The sequence below is a fragment of the Eutrigla gurnardus genome (assembly GCF_963514095.1).
Source record: "Eutrigla gurnardus genome assembly, chromosome: 14".
NCBI lineage: Eukaryota > Metazoa > Chordata > Actinopteri > Perciformes > Triglidae > Eutrigla > Eutrigla gurnardus.
In genome coordinates, this window is record NC_139937.1 from 22,158,409 (window position 1) to 22,170,685 (window position 12,277).

At 43.2% G+C, this 12,277-nt stretch overlaps 1 protein-coding gene across 1 annotated transcript in view; it reads right to left on the minus strand.

The window, feature by feature from the left end:
- agmo (alkylglycerol monooxygenase) overlaps nt 1-12,277 on the minus strand; it is a 47,745-nt gene that overhangs the window by 14,161 nt on the left and 21,307 nt on the right. The window contains 9 exon segments of the mRNA XM_084027160.1: nt 1,882-1,987; nt 2,342-2,424; nt 5,496-5,612; nt 8,037-8,171; nt 8,513-8,592; nt 9,629-9,694; nt 9,827-9,860; nt 9,863-9,895; nt 11,967-12,062. Coding sequence (XP_083883286.1) covers nt 1,882-1,987; nt 2,342-2,424; nt 5,496-5,612; nt 8,037-8,171; nt 8,513-8,592; nt 9,629-9,694; nt 9,827-9,860; nt 9,863-9,895; nt 11,967-12,062 — 750 coding nt within the window.

The window sequence follows — 12,277 nt, forward strand, 5'->3', positions numbered from 1 at the left end:
AGAGAGAGAGGCGGTGCTGGTTTACAGGTCAAGCCTGCAGCTTTACAAGGGAAATCTCCAGAGCCACTATAAATACCACTGTGAGCTTTAAGGGTGCAGTATATCACACCACTGGGTTTGAAGGACCACAAGCCGACCTAGTTTTTGTAGTTTTTTTTTGTAGTCCCCCCCCTTTAACCCCCCCTTTCCTCCAAACTGTACAGTCGCACATGAGCCTGAATACAATTAAATGTGAATTTCCCTTCCTCCATTTCAAGTGACTGTTAATTGATTGGCTCGACTTCAAAACACCCCCCCCCCCCCCCCCCCACCCACCACTGCAACAAAGAGCTGGCCGTTCACCTCACGCGTCAGACTCATATATCATTAAAGTACCTTTAAACTCTTTGCTGTAGTTCTGAACAAACGGCACAAAGATGTCAGGAACCAATTCAAGTAAATCGTGAGGATTTCCAACGAACTCCACCTGCAAGCAAAGACGTTGATGCAGCCCCGACTGATGTAGGGCGACTTGAAATGAGGCCTAATGATTCGCTGGAGGAAACGGCCGCATAAAACCTACGGCGTTGTCAAAGTGACACAGCCGTGCAACATGTGCCGCATAAATCACTTCTTTCTTTCTTTTTTTTTTGTTCTGAAGCTGATTGGATATGCACTTCACTTTAGACGGGACGTTAAAGAAAGAAAAAAATGAGATTCTAATTTGAAGTTTCATCCCCGCAGCGTGGCGAGGAAGAGGGAAGGTGGGAAAAAGCCTCGCGTGGTCGTTGGAACACCTGAGCAGCACAGATGTCGGAGTCGCGGGACAATAAAAGCAGCGACTCAGCGCTCACGTGCAAATCCCATCAGCCAGCTTTCGTTAGCGGCAGACGGCGCTAATTGGATCCAGAAGTGTTCGCTCTCGTTCACACTGGCTGGGATGGCGAGCAGCGAGGGCGGGCAAGACAAAAAAAAGAAAAAGAAAAGGAAAAAGGGAGGCAGTTTTAGGGAGGAGGAGGGGAGGAGGAGGGAGGGGAGGGGGGGGGCAAGTAATGAGAGGTCAGCCGCCATCTACAGTCGGCCTGCTAGAGCCAGAGAGGCACGCCAATTTTATGGTCAATTGGGCGACACATCTGGACTCATAGATCACAGACCTGCAGGTCTGGACTTAACACCCAGCTCTCTCACACACACACACACACACACACATGCACACACACACACACACACACACACACACACACACACACACACACACACACACACACACACACACACGCACACACAACACAGACCACACAACACACACACACCGGGGAAACACGATGATTTAAAGTGAACAATTGATTATAGAAGTAGTTTTGGAAACTGAATGTTTTCCGCCTCACAGATACGGATGAGGAGGTTCAGAAGGCCGATTTATAGAACCACAGACTGTACATGAGACGTGGACGTCGTCATGGTAACGCCACCCGTTGGCTTGTGGACTACTAGAACTATAAGAGTTGCCGTCTACTATTGACACGTTTGATCCACGATACAAAAAAAAGGGGCGGCGACACAGACCTCTAGTGACCTCTGGTGACCTCTAGTGGCTGGAGTAATTATGACGGGAGTAGAGGATAAAGTCAGGTGACGTCGTACAAAGAGCGAGAAAGTCAGTTTGGGACAGTAGTTGGGATGAATGGACGGGTCAAACAACAAAACACACGACTTTCACCCAGGAGACCACTGTTCGTGTCCCGTGTAAAACCATACGACTTCTTTAAACGTAGTTTTCTTTAGGTTACTTATTTTAACACGTTATCAAGTAGTTTTGTTGCTGAAACCTAAAGTTGACGCCCTCTCAGTCATGACACTGGTCCTGTAAACTGCATGGTAACACAGTGAAGGCGGTCTTACCTCTGTGGGCGTGGCCAGCGAGGGCAGGAGGGGCTTCATGCATCCGTAGCTCTGCAGCGTCACCATGACGACGCAGCGTAGCGCCTCCAAGACGGCCGCCATCGGCCTGAACACGAGGAACGACAAACTTTAATATCTTCACCTTCGTCGACCTTCACTACCAGGACAAATCTGTCATTGTTATTTTAATTAAACTCCAAATAATTTAATTTTAATAATAATCAAAGCAGGGCAAACATTCTATTTAAAGTTTAAAAGCAAGAGTGAAAGTTGAGTTTTGAGGGCGATGATGACCAAAGATCGTAAAGTTTCCATGCATAAATAAAGGATAAGTAAAGAAATGTATGTTTTTTTATCCTAAATCAACCAATATTTTCACTTCTCGGAGCTTCACGATTATCCCGATACTGGAAAGTCACCACGATGGAGGTGTTTCCATGGCGATCCGTCGGTGCTGTACCTCTGATCGATGATGTAGCCCAGCGAGGTGAGCGTCAGCAGGACGTAGCCGGTCATCGCCAGCAGGGTGAACTGGGACAGCACCTGCAGGAATCCACATAACAGAACCGTGAGAAATGTGGTGGATGAACATGGTGGCTGGTCGAGCTTCCATCACAGGAGGCCTCGCTGGGAGAGCAGTCGTAAACCGCACACCGGCCCCGCTGTTTACCCGCCACCGCCAACCAAAACACGCCTGACCTTCAAAATAAGAGCGCTGGCATGTTTCTGCATCCTGAGTTTACAGGCATTGTCCCAGATGGGGCTTGACCACGGTGGAGTCTGAATCCCGATAGCCCCCAAAAACGGAGCCAAGACAACCAACAACGGAGCACAAATCCCACGAAGACTCTCGCTGACCTTTTTTTCCTCCGAGCTATTTGGGCCGCGCACAAACGTGAAACAACAACCCTGGTCCAGGACGTGATGTACGGTCGAATGCGTGTTCTCTAACCTACGGCCTTGGCTGAGGGCCGCAGCTGGAAGCCTCCGTGTCCCCCCCGAGGACTGCCGGCCTGTCAGCTTCGGTTTGGATTTCTCTCTCCGACACTCGCCTGACAGCCAAAATCTCCCCGCCGGCTCCCATCCTGCAGCGAGCCAGAAGGCCGAATATAACATTAAAACCCCGAGACGTCAACAAGACGCACCGAAGTCGTACGTCTCCGTGTTTATCCAAGAGTCGTAATCCATAAGCGACATTATATGTTATTATCTGAGCCCCCATCGCATGGGAACGGGGAGGATGATACATTACGTTTTCTGTGAACGAGACGAGTGAGTTAGAGCTGAGTGATCGCTGCTGAGAGGTCAAAGGTTACAGACACAGTTGGTTTAATGAGAGGTGCACGGAGCAGAGATCTGTTTTGGTATAAAAAAAAAAAAAGGTGATGTGAACTTATCATCTCCAGCTCAATAACTCCGGAGGCTCAGAAGGACCTTCTCTCGGTCTCGGTCACATGATCTTCATGTTTTGAGTTACGACGTTACGCTCGAGAGAAAGTCGAAAACGTCCCGCTCTTCTTTCATCGTGCAGATTTTTTTAACGCGATCGAGTGTCAAACTGCAGCAACAAACATCGGCAGACAGAAATGAATGTTAACATCTGGTGGCGGCGCTCCGCTCGTGTTATTCTGTCGTCCCCGGAGACCAGAGAGCAGATTAACTCATTATTACAGCCGTTGCCATGACGATCGCAAGGGCTCGTTGGGAGGAAACACACCAAATACTTATTTTACTGACTGTAACAGACCTGCATTCAGAATATCAAAATACTTCAAATGTCGATGACATCTTTGTTCTTTTCGGGGGTTTTTACAAATAGCGACGCTGACTCAGCAAAAATTAGCAAAAAGGCTGAGTTAGCCGAACATTCACATTTTGGTGACCTGATCAAAATTTTAATACATGAGAAACACCGCTGGAAACTACTGAATTATTTAAATAAATAATGGACTTTCAGAATATTGTGTATGATATTACTGGATTATAATAATAAGTTAGTTAGTTAATTATACTCATTCTAGTTAGTGTGTGACTGTTTTTTTCGATGGAGTAAAGTGGCTAAAAAAATTACATTAGTTACCAAAATAAAAGGTTTAGCTAAAAAAACAAAAACAAAAAAACAATAAATATGCGTTTTAGTGTACGATATATCCAGAATATTTTCATGTACTTTGACCAAAATGTAAACACTCCTGAATGATAAAAAATCATAAAAAAGTTTAAATAAATAAATTCAGAATAAGGTAGATAATATTACTGGATTATAATTATCGATGCATTAAAATGTTCTTTTTTATTAATCTGAATTAAAATAACAGCTAATAACTGATCTGTTGATAATATATAGGATTATTATTATTATCTGGATCTGCAAAGAAACAACAATAAAATAAATATAGTGTATATATAGAGTAAAAAGTACCACATTTCTTGTCGTGTAGTTAAATATTTCAGTGAAAATATGATCACTTTATGCCACAATAAAACGGCTCTACTTACGTCCTGATTCTGCATCATTGAGTAAATCAAAGCAGCTTTATTTAGTTCGTCCCAAACACACTAATGAGATGAGATTTCCCCCTCGCGGCCTCCAACAGTAACCTCACCAAAAACAAAACAAAAAAAACGTAAATAAATGCTAGATGACGTAACTGAAGAGCTTCACTTGATGTTTCCACGGCTTTTCAAAATTAACGTAAAAAAAAAGAAGAAGCCCCATAAATCGTGTCGGCGGCGTGTCATCAATTGTCAAGCTAAATAAGCGGCCTGGCGAAGAAAAAGCAACGTGCTGCTATAAATACACAACGGCGACATGATTTATCGTCGAGGCCGCGGAGCGCTCACTTTGTTATTTTCCCCCTCCGAGTCCTGATTGCTGCATCCTGAAGGCTATTTGGGTTGGGAAACGCTTGACTCGACAATTAAAGGCGTTTGTGTTTCGCTGCCGGACCACCAGCTGGTGTTTCATTCGCAGAGGTATGTGTGTGTGTGTGTGTGTGTGTGTGTGTGTGTGTGTGTGAGGCACAACTGAAGGAGCAGCATGGAGGAGGCTGCGATCAGGAAAAAGACAGGCCTTTTTATTTGGGAGTTTGAAGGGGGGGGGCTGGGCGTGACAGCACTTTTTTTTTTTTGGCTAACCAAAACTATGCCTGGGGAAAAGAGGCGTCCAAAGATAACTGCTGAGGAGACCTGCTTCTCTTTTTTTCCTGACGGAGGAGGAAGGGGGTCTTTTTTGGCTCGGCGAGTGGAAAATAATAGACAAAGGTTGTTCTGGAGGGGAATGCCGATCAGTCATCCTGTCATGATGTGAGACAGAGCCGGTTCTTTTCCTGCCGGCTAAGTAGAGGACGGCGGCGGTGGCGGCGTGGAACCGCCCACAACAAAACGCCGTAATTGGGTGAAATAATGCGCGGCGTTCTAGGCCTCACATTAAGAACCCCCGGACCTCCTCGTCATACTTTACCTGAGGGATACGGTAGCTTAAACATCACAGCCGGTGACCAGGAGGTCGACGGGCTTCCACCGTGGTGCCCTGGAGCAAGGCAGTAAACCCTCTATTCACATTTAAATAAAAAAACCCATAAACCCTCCGCTGACACTTTCCACATACGTACCAGTTTGTTTTCAAACAGATCATGGTAGGTCCCCAGCGCCAGCAGGAAGTGTATGACCACATACACTTGTAAAGGCAGCGACCAGCTGGGATCATGAGGCACTTCCTGTCCGGTAACCTGCACATGGAAAATACAACATGTTTCAATTCCCCGATCCCTCGTTCGTGTGTGTGTGTGTGTGTGTTATTTTCTGGACAGATTCTCACACTTTATAAACAACGACTCGTGTTTTTAGCGTTTCGGAGTCGGCGAGATGCTTGTACAGCGACTCATTCATGAACCAGCGGAACATATAACGGCGTTATGAGTATTAGTTCAACACGTCTCTGGGGGAACATTAGAACACGAATACACTTCTCTGCTCACATGTTAACTAGCATTCACACATTCAATCACAGCAGCTGACATCAAGCTTATAAAACTGACACAGAATTGATTTTATAATGTTATTTGTATTGAGGAGGAAAGTAAACATATATTATAATTATTATATCTATTATAATAGACATATATTAAATCTGAATATTTTTTTGATTAATTTAGTCACCTAAAAAAAAAAGTGTATTCGTTTAAGTTTAGGTTATATTTAGAATATTTACCAGTTTACCGATTTTAATTGAAGCCACCAGACTCCATTGACCAAAACATTAATTCTACCTCCCACAACAAGGGATCAGCTGTTCTACCGCTGCCTCTATCGGTTGGTTTGTTTGTGTTATTGTGTGACTACGGTTAGATCGGATTCACCAAAATCACACAATAACACAAACAAACTAAATAATCGAGGCAGCGATGGAGAAGCTTCTCCTCTGCTCTGCCAGGTTAAATTACCTCTTTTTTCAATGGAGTCCGGTTCACTAAAACATAGTGATTTCTTTAGTTGTTTTGCTGCCCCGGTCCGGATAAATACCTCATACAACCAAAAACCATCACTTTCACTTTAAGATTGTAGTCCTGTTTGCTTTGGCGCCACATGTGGCCACTGATGGTAACTGCATGCTTGTTTTTTATGACGCAGGTTCTCAGAGTTTTGGGCAGCAGGTATACATGCTTGTGTCGCTTTATTTTGAAAAACGACACTTCCCCTTCCAAACGTCCTGTGAATCTGTGTGCTTGGAGACACAGCTTTAATTCCCCCGTGGGACAAAATACAAACACTCAATATACTGCTATCGCTAAAAAAGACATCATATAATGTCATATATCATATAATAAATAATATAATGTCACAAAAAAATGACAGCATTCAGGGAGGAGTCATCCTAAATAACAAAAACAGAAAACTAAAGTGAGTCAGTGAGAACGTTTTGAACTCAAACTTCCCCGACGACCTTTTTTCTCGCGTTCTACTTCTCACGCATTTATTTTTCTTCGAAAACCTAAAAAAGGCCATTCTTTTTTTGTTTTTTTGTTGTTGTTGTTGCTTCAGTCTCCTCCAGGCTGCATTTCTGGTGAACTGGTGAAAATTAGTTTGTTGTGCTCCGTCTACAAAGTCGTCCAGAATTTATTGGCTGTAGCGGTTTCCCCCAAACACACAGTAATATGAGAGTCCTTCATCCTAAGAATTCCCTCAGACATTTGACCTGTTTTCGCCGCTTCGAATCGTAATTAGACCTCAGGGCCTTGTGTTGAAATTGCATCCTTTTTTTGGGGAATGAAGTAAAAAAAAAAAACTAAACAAAAGGAAGAAAAATACTGGCCAATCATTGATGCCTGTCTCTAATTCGGGGGGTTTCCCAGGATCCCGAGGAACCAAACCACCACATGTGGGTCCCCCCCCCCCCCCCCCCCCACACACACTTTCAGCATCCCATCCCCGTCCCTGTACGTAGTCCAGCCCACGGCTCTGCTTCTTCTCAAAAAGCTGAAACACTCCTTTCCCTCACCGGCAGATATCAACGAGCAGCCGTCTGCACCAAAAAAGCCTTTCAAGATATTTCGGTTCAACTCCGGCTCCGTCCGTGTTTAGAATCGCCCCGCTGGGTTTAAGAGGCCAATTTAATTGTAAAGGCAAAGGGGGAGTTTTTTTTTTTTTTTTTTTTTTTTAAGTGTGAAGCATGAGGGAAGTAAATATGTGACACCATCAGCGTTATTTCAAAGCTAACCGCCGGGGCATTCGACTGGAGCCTGGATTTCTTTCTACACACACACACACACACACACACACACATGCACACACACACACGCACACGCACACACACACACACACACACACACACACACACACACACACACACGCACACACACACGCACACGCACACACGCTCGACTGCATGCGGTTTTAATCCTGCAGACTGCGTTTTAAAGACGGTGAAAACGAACTTATTGTGTTCCCGCTACAAAGGCTTTGCAGCTTTTATTTGATGTGGCAGTTCCTTGTAAAACTGGTAGAATACGTGAATCCCTCTATAAGGAATGCTCTGACTCACTCGGGCCTGTGCTTTTTTGCGTGTGTCAAAATGACGGGTGATGAAGCCCGAGGGCATTATTGTGAAAATGAACGACGAAAACAATTTTCTTTTCTTTTTTTTTTAAACCAACCTGGGGATTGTCGACGTGGTCTCCGAGCCGAGCTTTTCCAGGACTCCAACTCGGACCTTTGAAGAAAGTGGACAATTTGTCGCCGATCGTTTTGAAAGTAGTGGACCGTTTCCACAGATACTGATAGTAGTGTAACTAGAAGAGAAGAAAGTCAAACATGAATAAACGAAGACGTTAACATGTAATCCCTAATCCCGACTCCAACGGCTTCTGCTTTCATTTAGCAGCGCGTCGCCCTCGCTGCGCTCCGCCAAACGGCAAAAATAATCACAGCATCCACCTCCTGGCGCTCCGCTTTATTGGCCTCCTTCACCTCAGCTGGCCAGTTTGTTTGGAGTGGAGTAATAATGTTATGGTTACAAAAAACGGCCACTCAGCCAGCTCCGAAGGGGAAACACGAGCTCACGCCTCCCCTTGTCCACTAAAAAGGTGTTTATACTCGGATGGATGGAGGCGACGCTTCTGGTTGGACGGACCTGAACGTAGAGGATCTCAAAGGTGTTGATGGGGAACACCAGGCCGAAGATCACTTTGTCCTCCTCGGAAGCAAAGGTGCCTGAGGATATAAAACGTAATATGAATTAATAGCTTAAACTTTGGCAAACATGGGACCAGAATAACAAGCTGTGAACGCAACAAACTCTTCTTTTAGCCCAGTTTTGGTCTCCACCAACCAATTAGATGATTGTTTTAGAAGTATAAACAATATTTAGCACTCTTGGGACCAGAATAACAAGCTGGAAACACAACAAACTCTTCTTATAGCTCAGTTTTGGTCTCCACCAACTCATCAAGTTGATGCCGATACTGATATTATGGAGTAAAACCATTTTTGGCACATTTGGGACCAGAATAACAAGCTGGAAACACAAGATATTTACACATCCAGCAGTAACATTATCCTCATGTTTGAGTCGACCTGGCGAATGTAAATCGAATAGTCACTATTCTTTTAGCTCAGTTTTGGTCTCCACCAACCAATTAGATGATGGCGATTCTGATATTATGAAGTAAAAACAATATTTAGCACTCTTGGGACCAAGATAACAAGCTGGAAACGCAACAAACTCTTCTTTTAGCTCAGTTTTGGTCTCCACCAACTCCTGAGGGAAATTAACGGTAGAACCCAAACAATATGGGATTTAATCAATCAATCAGTCTTTGAGATAAACTAAAAACCTGCTGCATTAACAAAGTTGGGCTTCTGGGATCAACCTCTTAAAAACACTCTGAGACCACATAGAGAGAGAGAGAGAGAGAGAGAGAGAGAGAGAGAGAGAGAGAGAGAGAGAGAGAGAGAGAGAGAAACAGCCCAAGGGATTTCTGGGTAAAAACCTCCAAATGTAATCAGTTACCTCTCGCTGACATTTTCCGCAAAATTGCTGAGTCGGGTAAAAAAGGCTAATCTAAAGTTTATAGAGGAGGGCTTCCCCTTCATTTCGTTGTCATAACGGGTCAAACCACAACGTTTGGTTTCCAAGTAATAAGAAGACGGCCATCATAGACGCCAAAACAGATAAGAACTCCAAAAACAGTTCCATAATAAACTCCTTAAATACTTTTATCGTACACAGGATTGTTGTACGACTTACCGAATAATCGATCCCATATGATGAGAATTCCACCGTAGTTCTTGTCAATGCAGTATTCGTTCCTCCCTGTTGGTATAATGTTGGTTGAGATGAAGATTATTTTAAAATCCTTTCCCCACACTTGTAACCTGACCGTAAACATAACTATGATAACACATTTATGAACATTTATACTAAACTTTATTAAAGGTATCTGACCGTGATGAACCCGGTGGTGTTTCGGGGTGTTGAAGAGACCCACTCCACAGGTCCCAGGTCTCTGATCAGCTGTAATAGGAAAATAAAACACAGTACATTAATATTCAATGTTTAATATATAGAATCTGCTTCGTAAATATCATTAAAATCACATTTTTAGGTTAAAAATAAAGAAAAAATAATTGTTGGCGGTGCAACATGAAAGGTAATGCACCCTTAATGGAAAAGGGTTCATCCTCTGGGGAGCTGACTCAACTAAGTGATGAAGTAAGACCATAATTGCCTGCACAACATTCGATTGACATCCATCCAATAGTTTCTGAGACGTTTCCGTTTCAGAGCGAGAGGTGTTTCAGATTAACGAGCGACCGTGTTAACTGGTGACTCTCGGCCGAACGACTCCGCGGTCGCTCGTAGCAACGGCAGCTGTTGACAACACCAACACAACGTATCGGCGTCCTCGTTAAAGCCTTCAAACTATTTAAGTAAGGGGGACCAGTTAACACGGTCCCCCGTTAATCTGAAACACCTCTGGAACTCCAAAGTCTGTTGGAATATCGATTCTGGCAACCGAAAACATGCCACGACGAATTAAAGTTCTCATTTTAACGTTTCATTTTGATTTTATTTAGTTTAATGACTACGTAGAAAGAGAAGCGTAATCTGTGTTTGCGTTTTTTCTCACTGGAGGTCGTAGGTTCTTGTTTATCTGATCACAATCGTATTCATGTTCTGGCGGGACGAAGAAAAAGACGTTAACAACGCCGGTGGCTTTAATCTCTTTTTCCCTCCGTAGATATCAAACAGATGCACCGGCGAGTCATTAAATCAAAACGGAGGTCAAACATATTTCAGAAAAAGCTCAAGTTTCTCTTCTGGCTGAAAAACTCTCAGATATTCTGATGTTTCGCATCAAAAACGACAGAACCCTTCAGTCTGGAGAAACAGGATTTCTCAGTGATTCATTATTTCCATGTAATGGCTGCGTCTGGCAGCCGAGCGTGAGAGTTTTATCTTCAATGAAAAAATAAAAAAAAAGGGGTCTCCACCACTTCACTGCAGCTCGGAGGCCAATAGCGTGCCAATAAATTACATGACATTAAAAAAAAAAGAAAAAAGAGAGAAAAAAAGGGGCCATAAAGGGGGCATAAATTACATCCCTTCAAAAAATTGTGACTATTACGACTGTTTTCACTAATAGTGCACTAAAAGATGGAAGGCGTTCCAAATCCATTCATTCCCTCCCAAGATTGTGGGGGATTGTAAAAGTGATACTCACTTTAAAAGGCGGAGAGAGCGCGGCCACGCTTCTGTTTGGAATATTTCATAAAATCTCATTATTTTTTATTGAACACAGGTTCCACCGAAGCACCGAGGCTACAAAGGCTCGACTTAGCGGACGGATTAGTTTTGGCTCGGGGAGAAAGACAACTTTACAGACTTTTCCTTCAGTCACATTACACTTTTAACTCCGCACGGCGACAGAGTGGATTCATACGCAGCTATATGAGCTACACTGATTATACATCTACATATTAAATCATAGGAATATATATTTAACGGGCATAGTACACAGTATTCATGTTCTCCACCTGCATAAACTGCTTAAATTAAACAGTTTCAATTCTTCGATTGTTACTTGAGACATAAGCAACGTCTTAAATGATCAAAAATAAGCCAATTTACAACATTTTAAAGGATGAGAGAGAGAAAATCAAGTAAATCCTGGTTATAAAGCAACATATATTTCCATTTTTCTCTTTTTAATGCAACATTTTGATGCAAAAACTCTTTCCTTTGGGCAAGTAAATCACGTTAATTCGTACTTGAGAAACTAAACTTAAGTTAAATTACAGTCTTTGGGTTGTATCGGTGAAGTTTTAGATCCACGTCTGTCCTTCACCTGGTCGTTTTTATCCTGTTAGACTTTTGTGTGAATTAGTCAGAATTAGCACATGAGTTGTTTTAGCTATTTTAATCAGTTCATCCTGGAGTTTAAAGAAATTCCCCTCCAGGTTTTGCCGAGTAATTATGAAAACATAATAATTATATTTTTAATTGAATTTCCCCTGTGGCCCATGCAGCGCTGCAACACAAAGACCGTGTTAATAATTATCTAAACGTATCCCTCAGCCGTTACCTCAGTGTGGATCCAGAACTGGTACAGAAGGTTTAACTGTACGTGGACGAAGAAGACCGTGGGGGGGGCGACCAGAGCCAGGGGCAGGTAGAAAATCTGAGGAGGAGACAAAGAAACGTCAGTGAATTTAATCAAGCTTAAGCTGTATTTACTGGATCTAACAAGACACACATTGGCTGGTTTACTACTGGAGGAACCCAACGTTTTGTGGTGATTTAATTGCAATAAAAGGATAAAAATGATGCCAAAGTAATGACAGAATGAGGACAATTCATAAAAAGTGTGAAGTCATGCTTTGTTAGGTCTGTTTG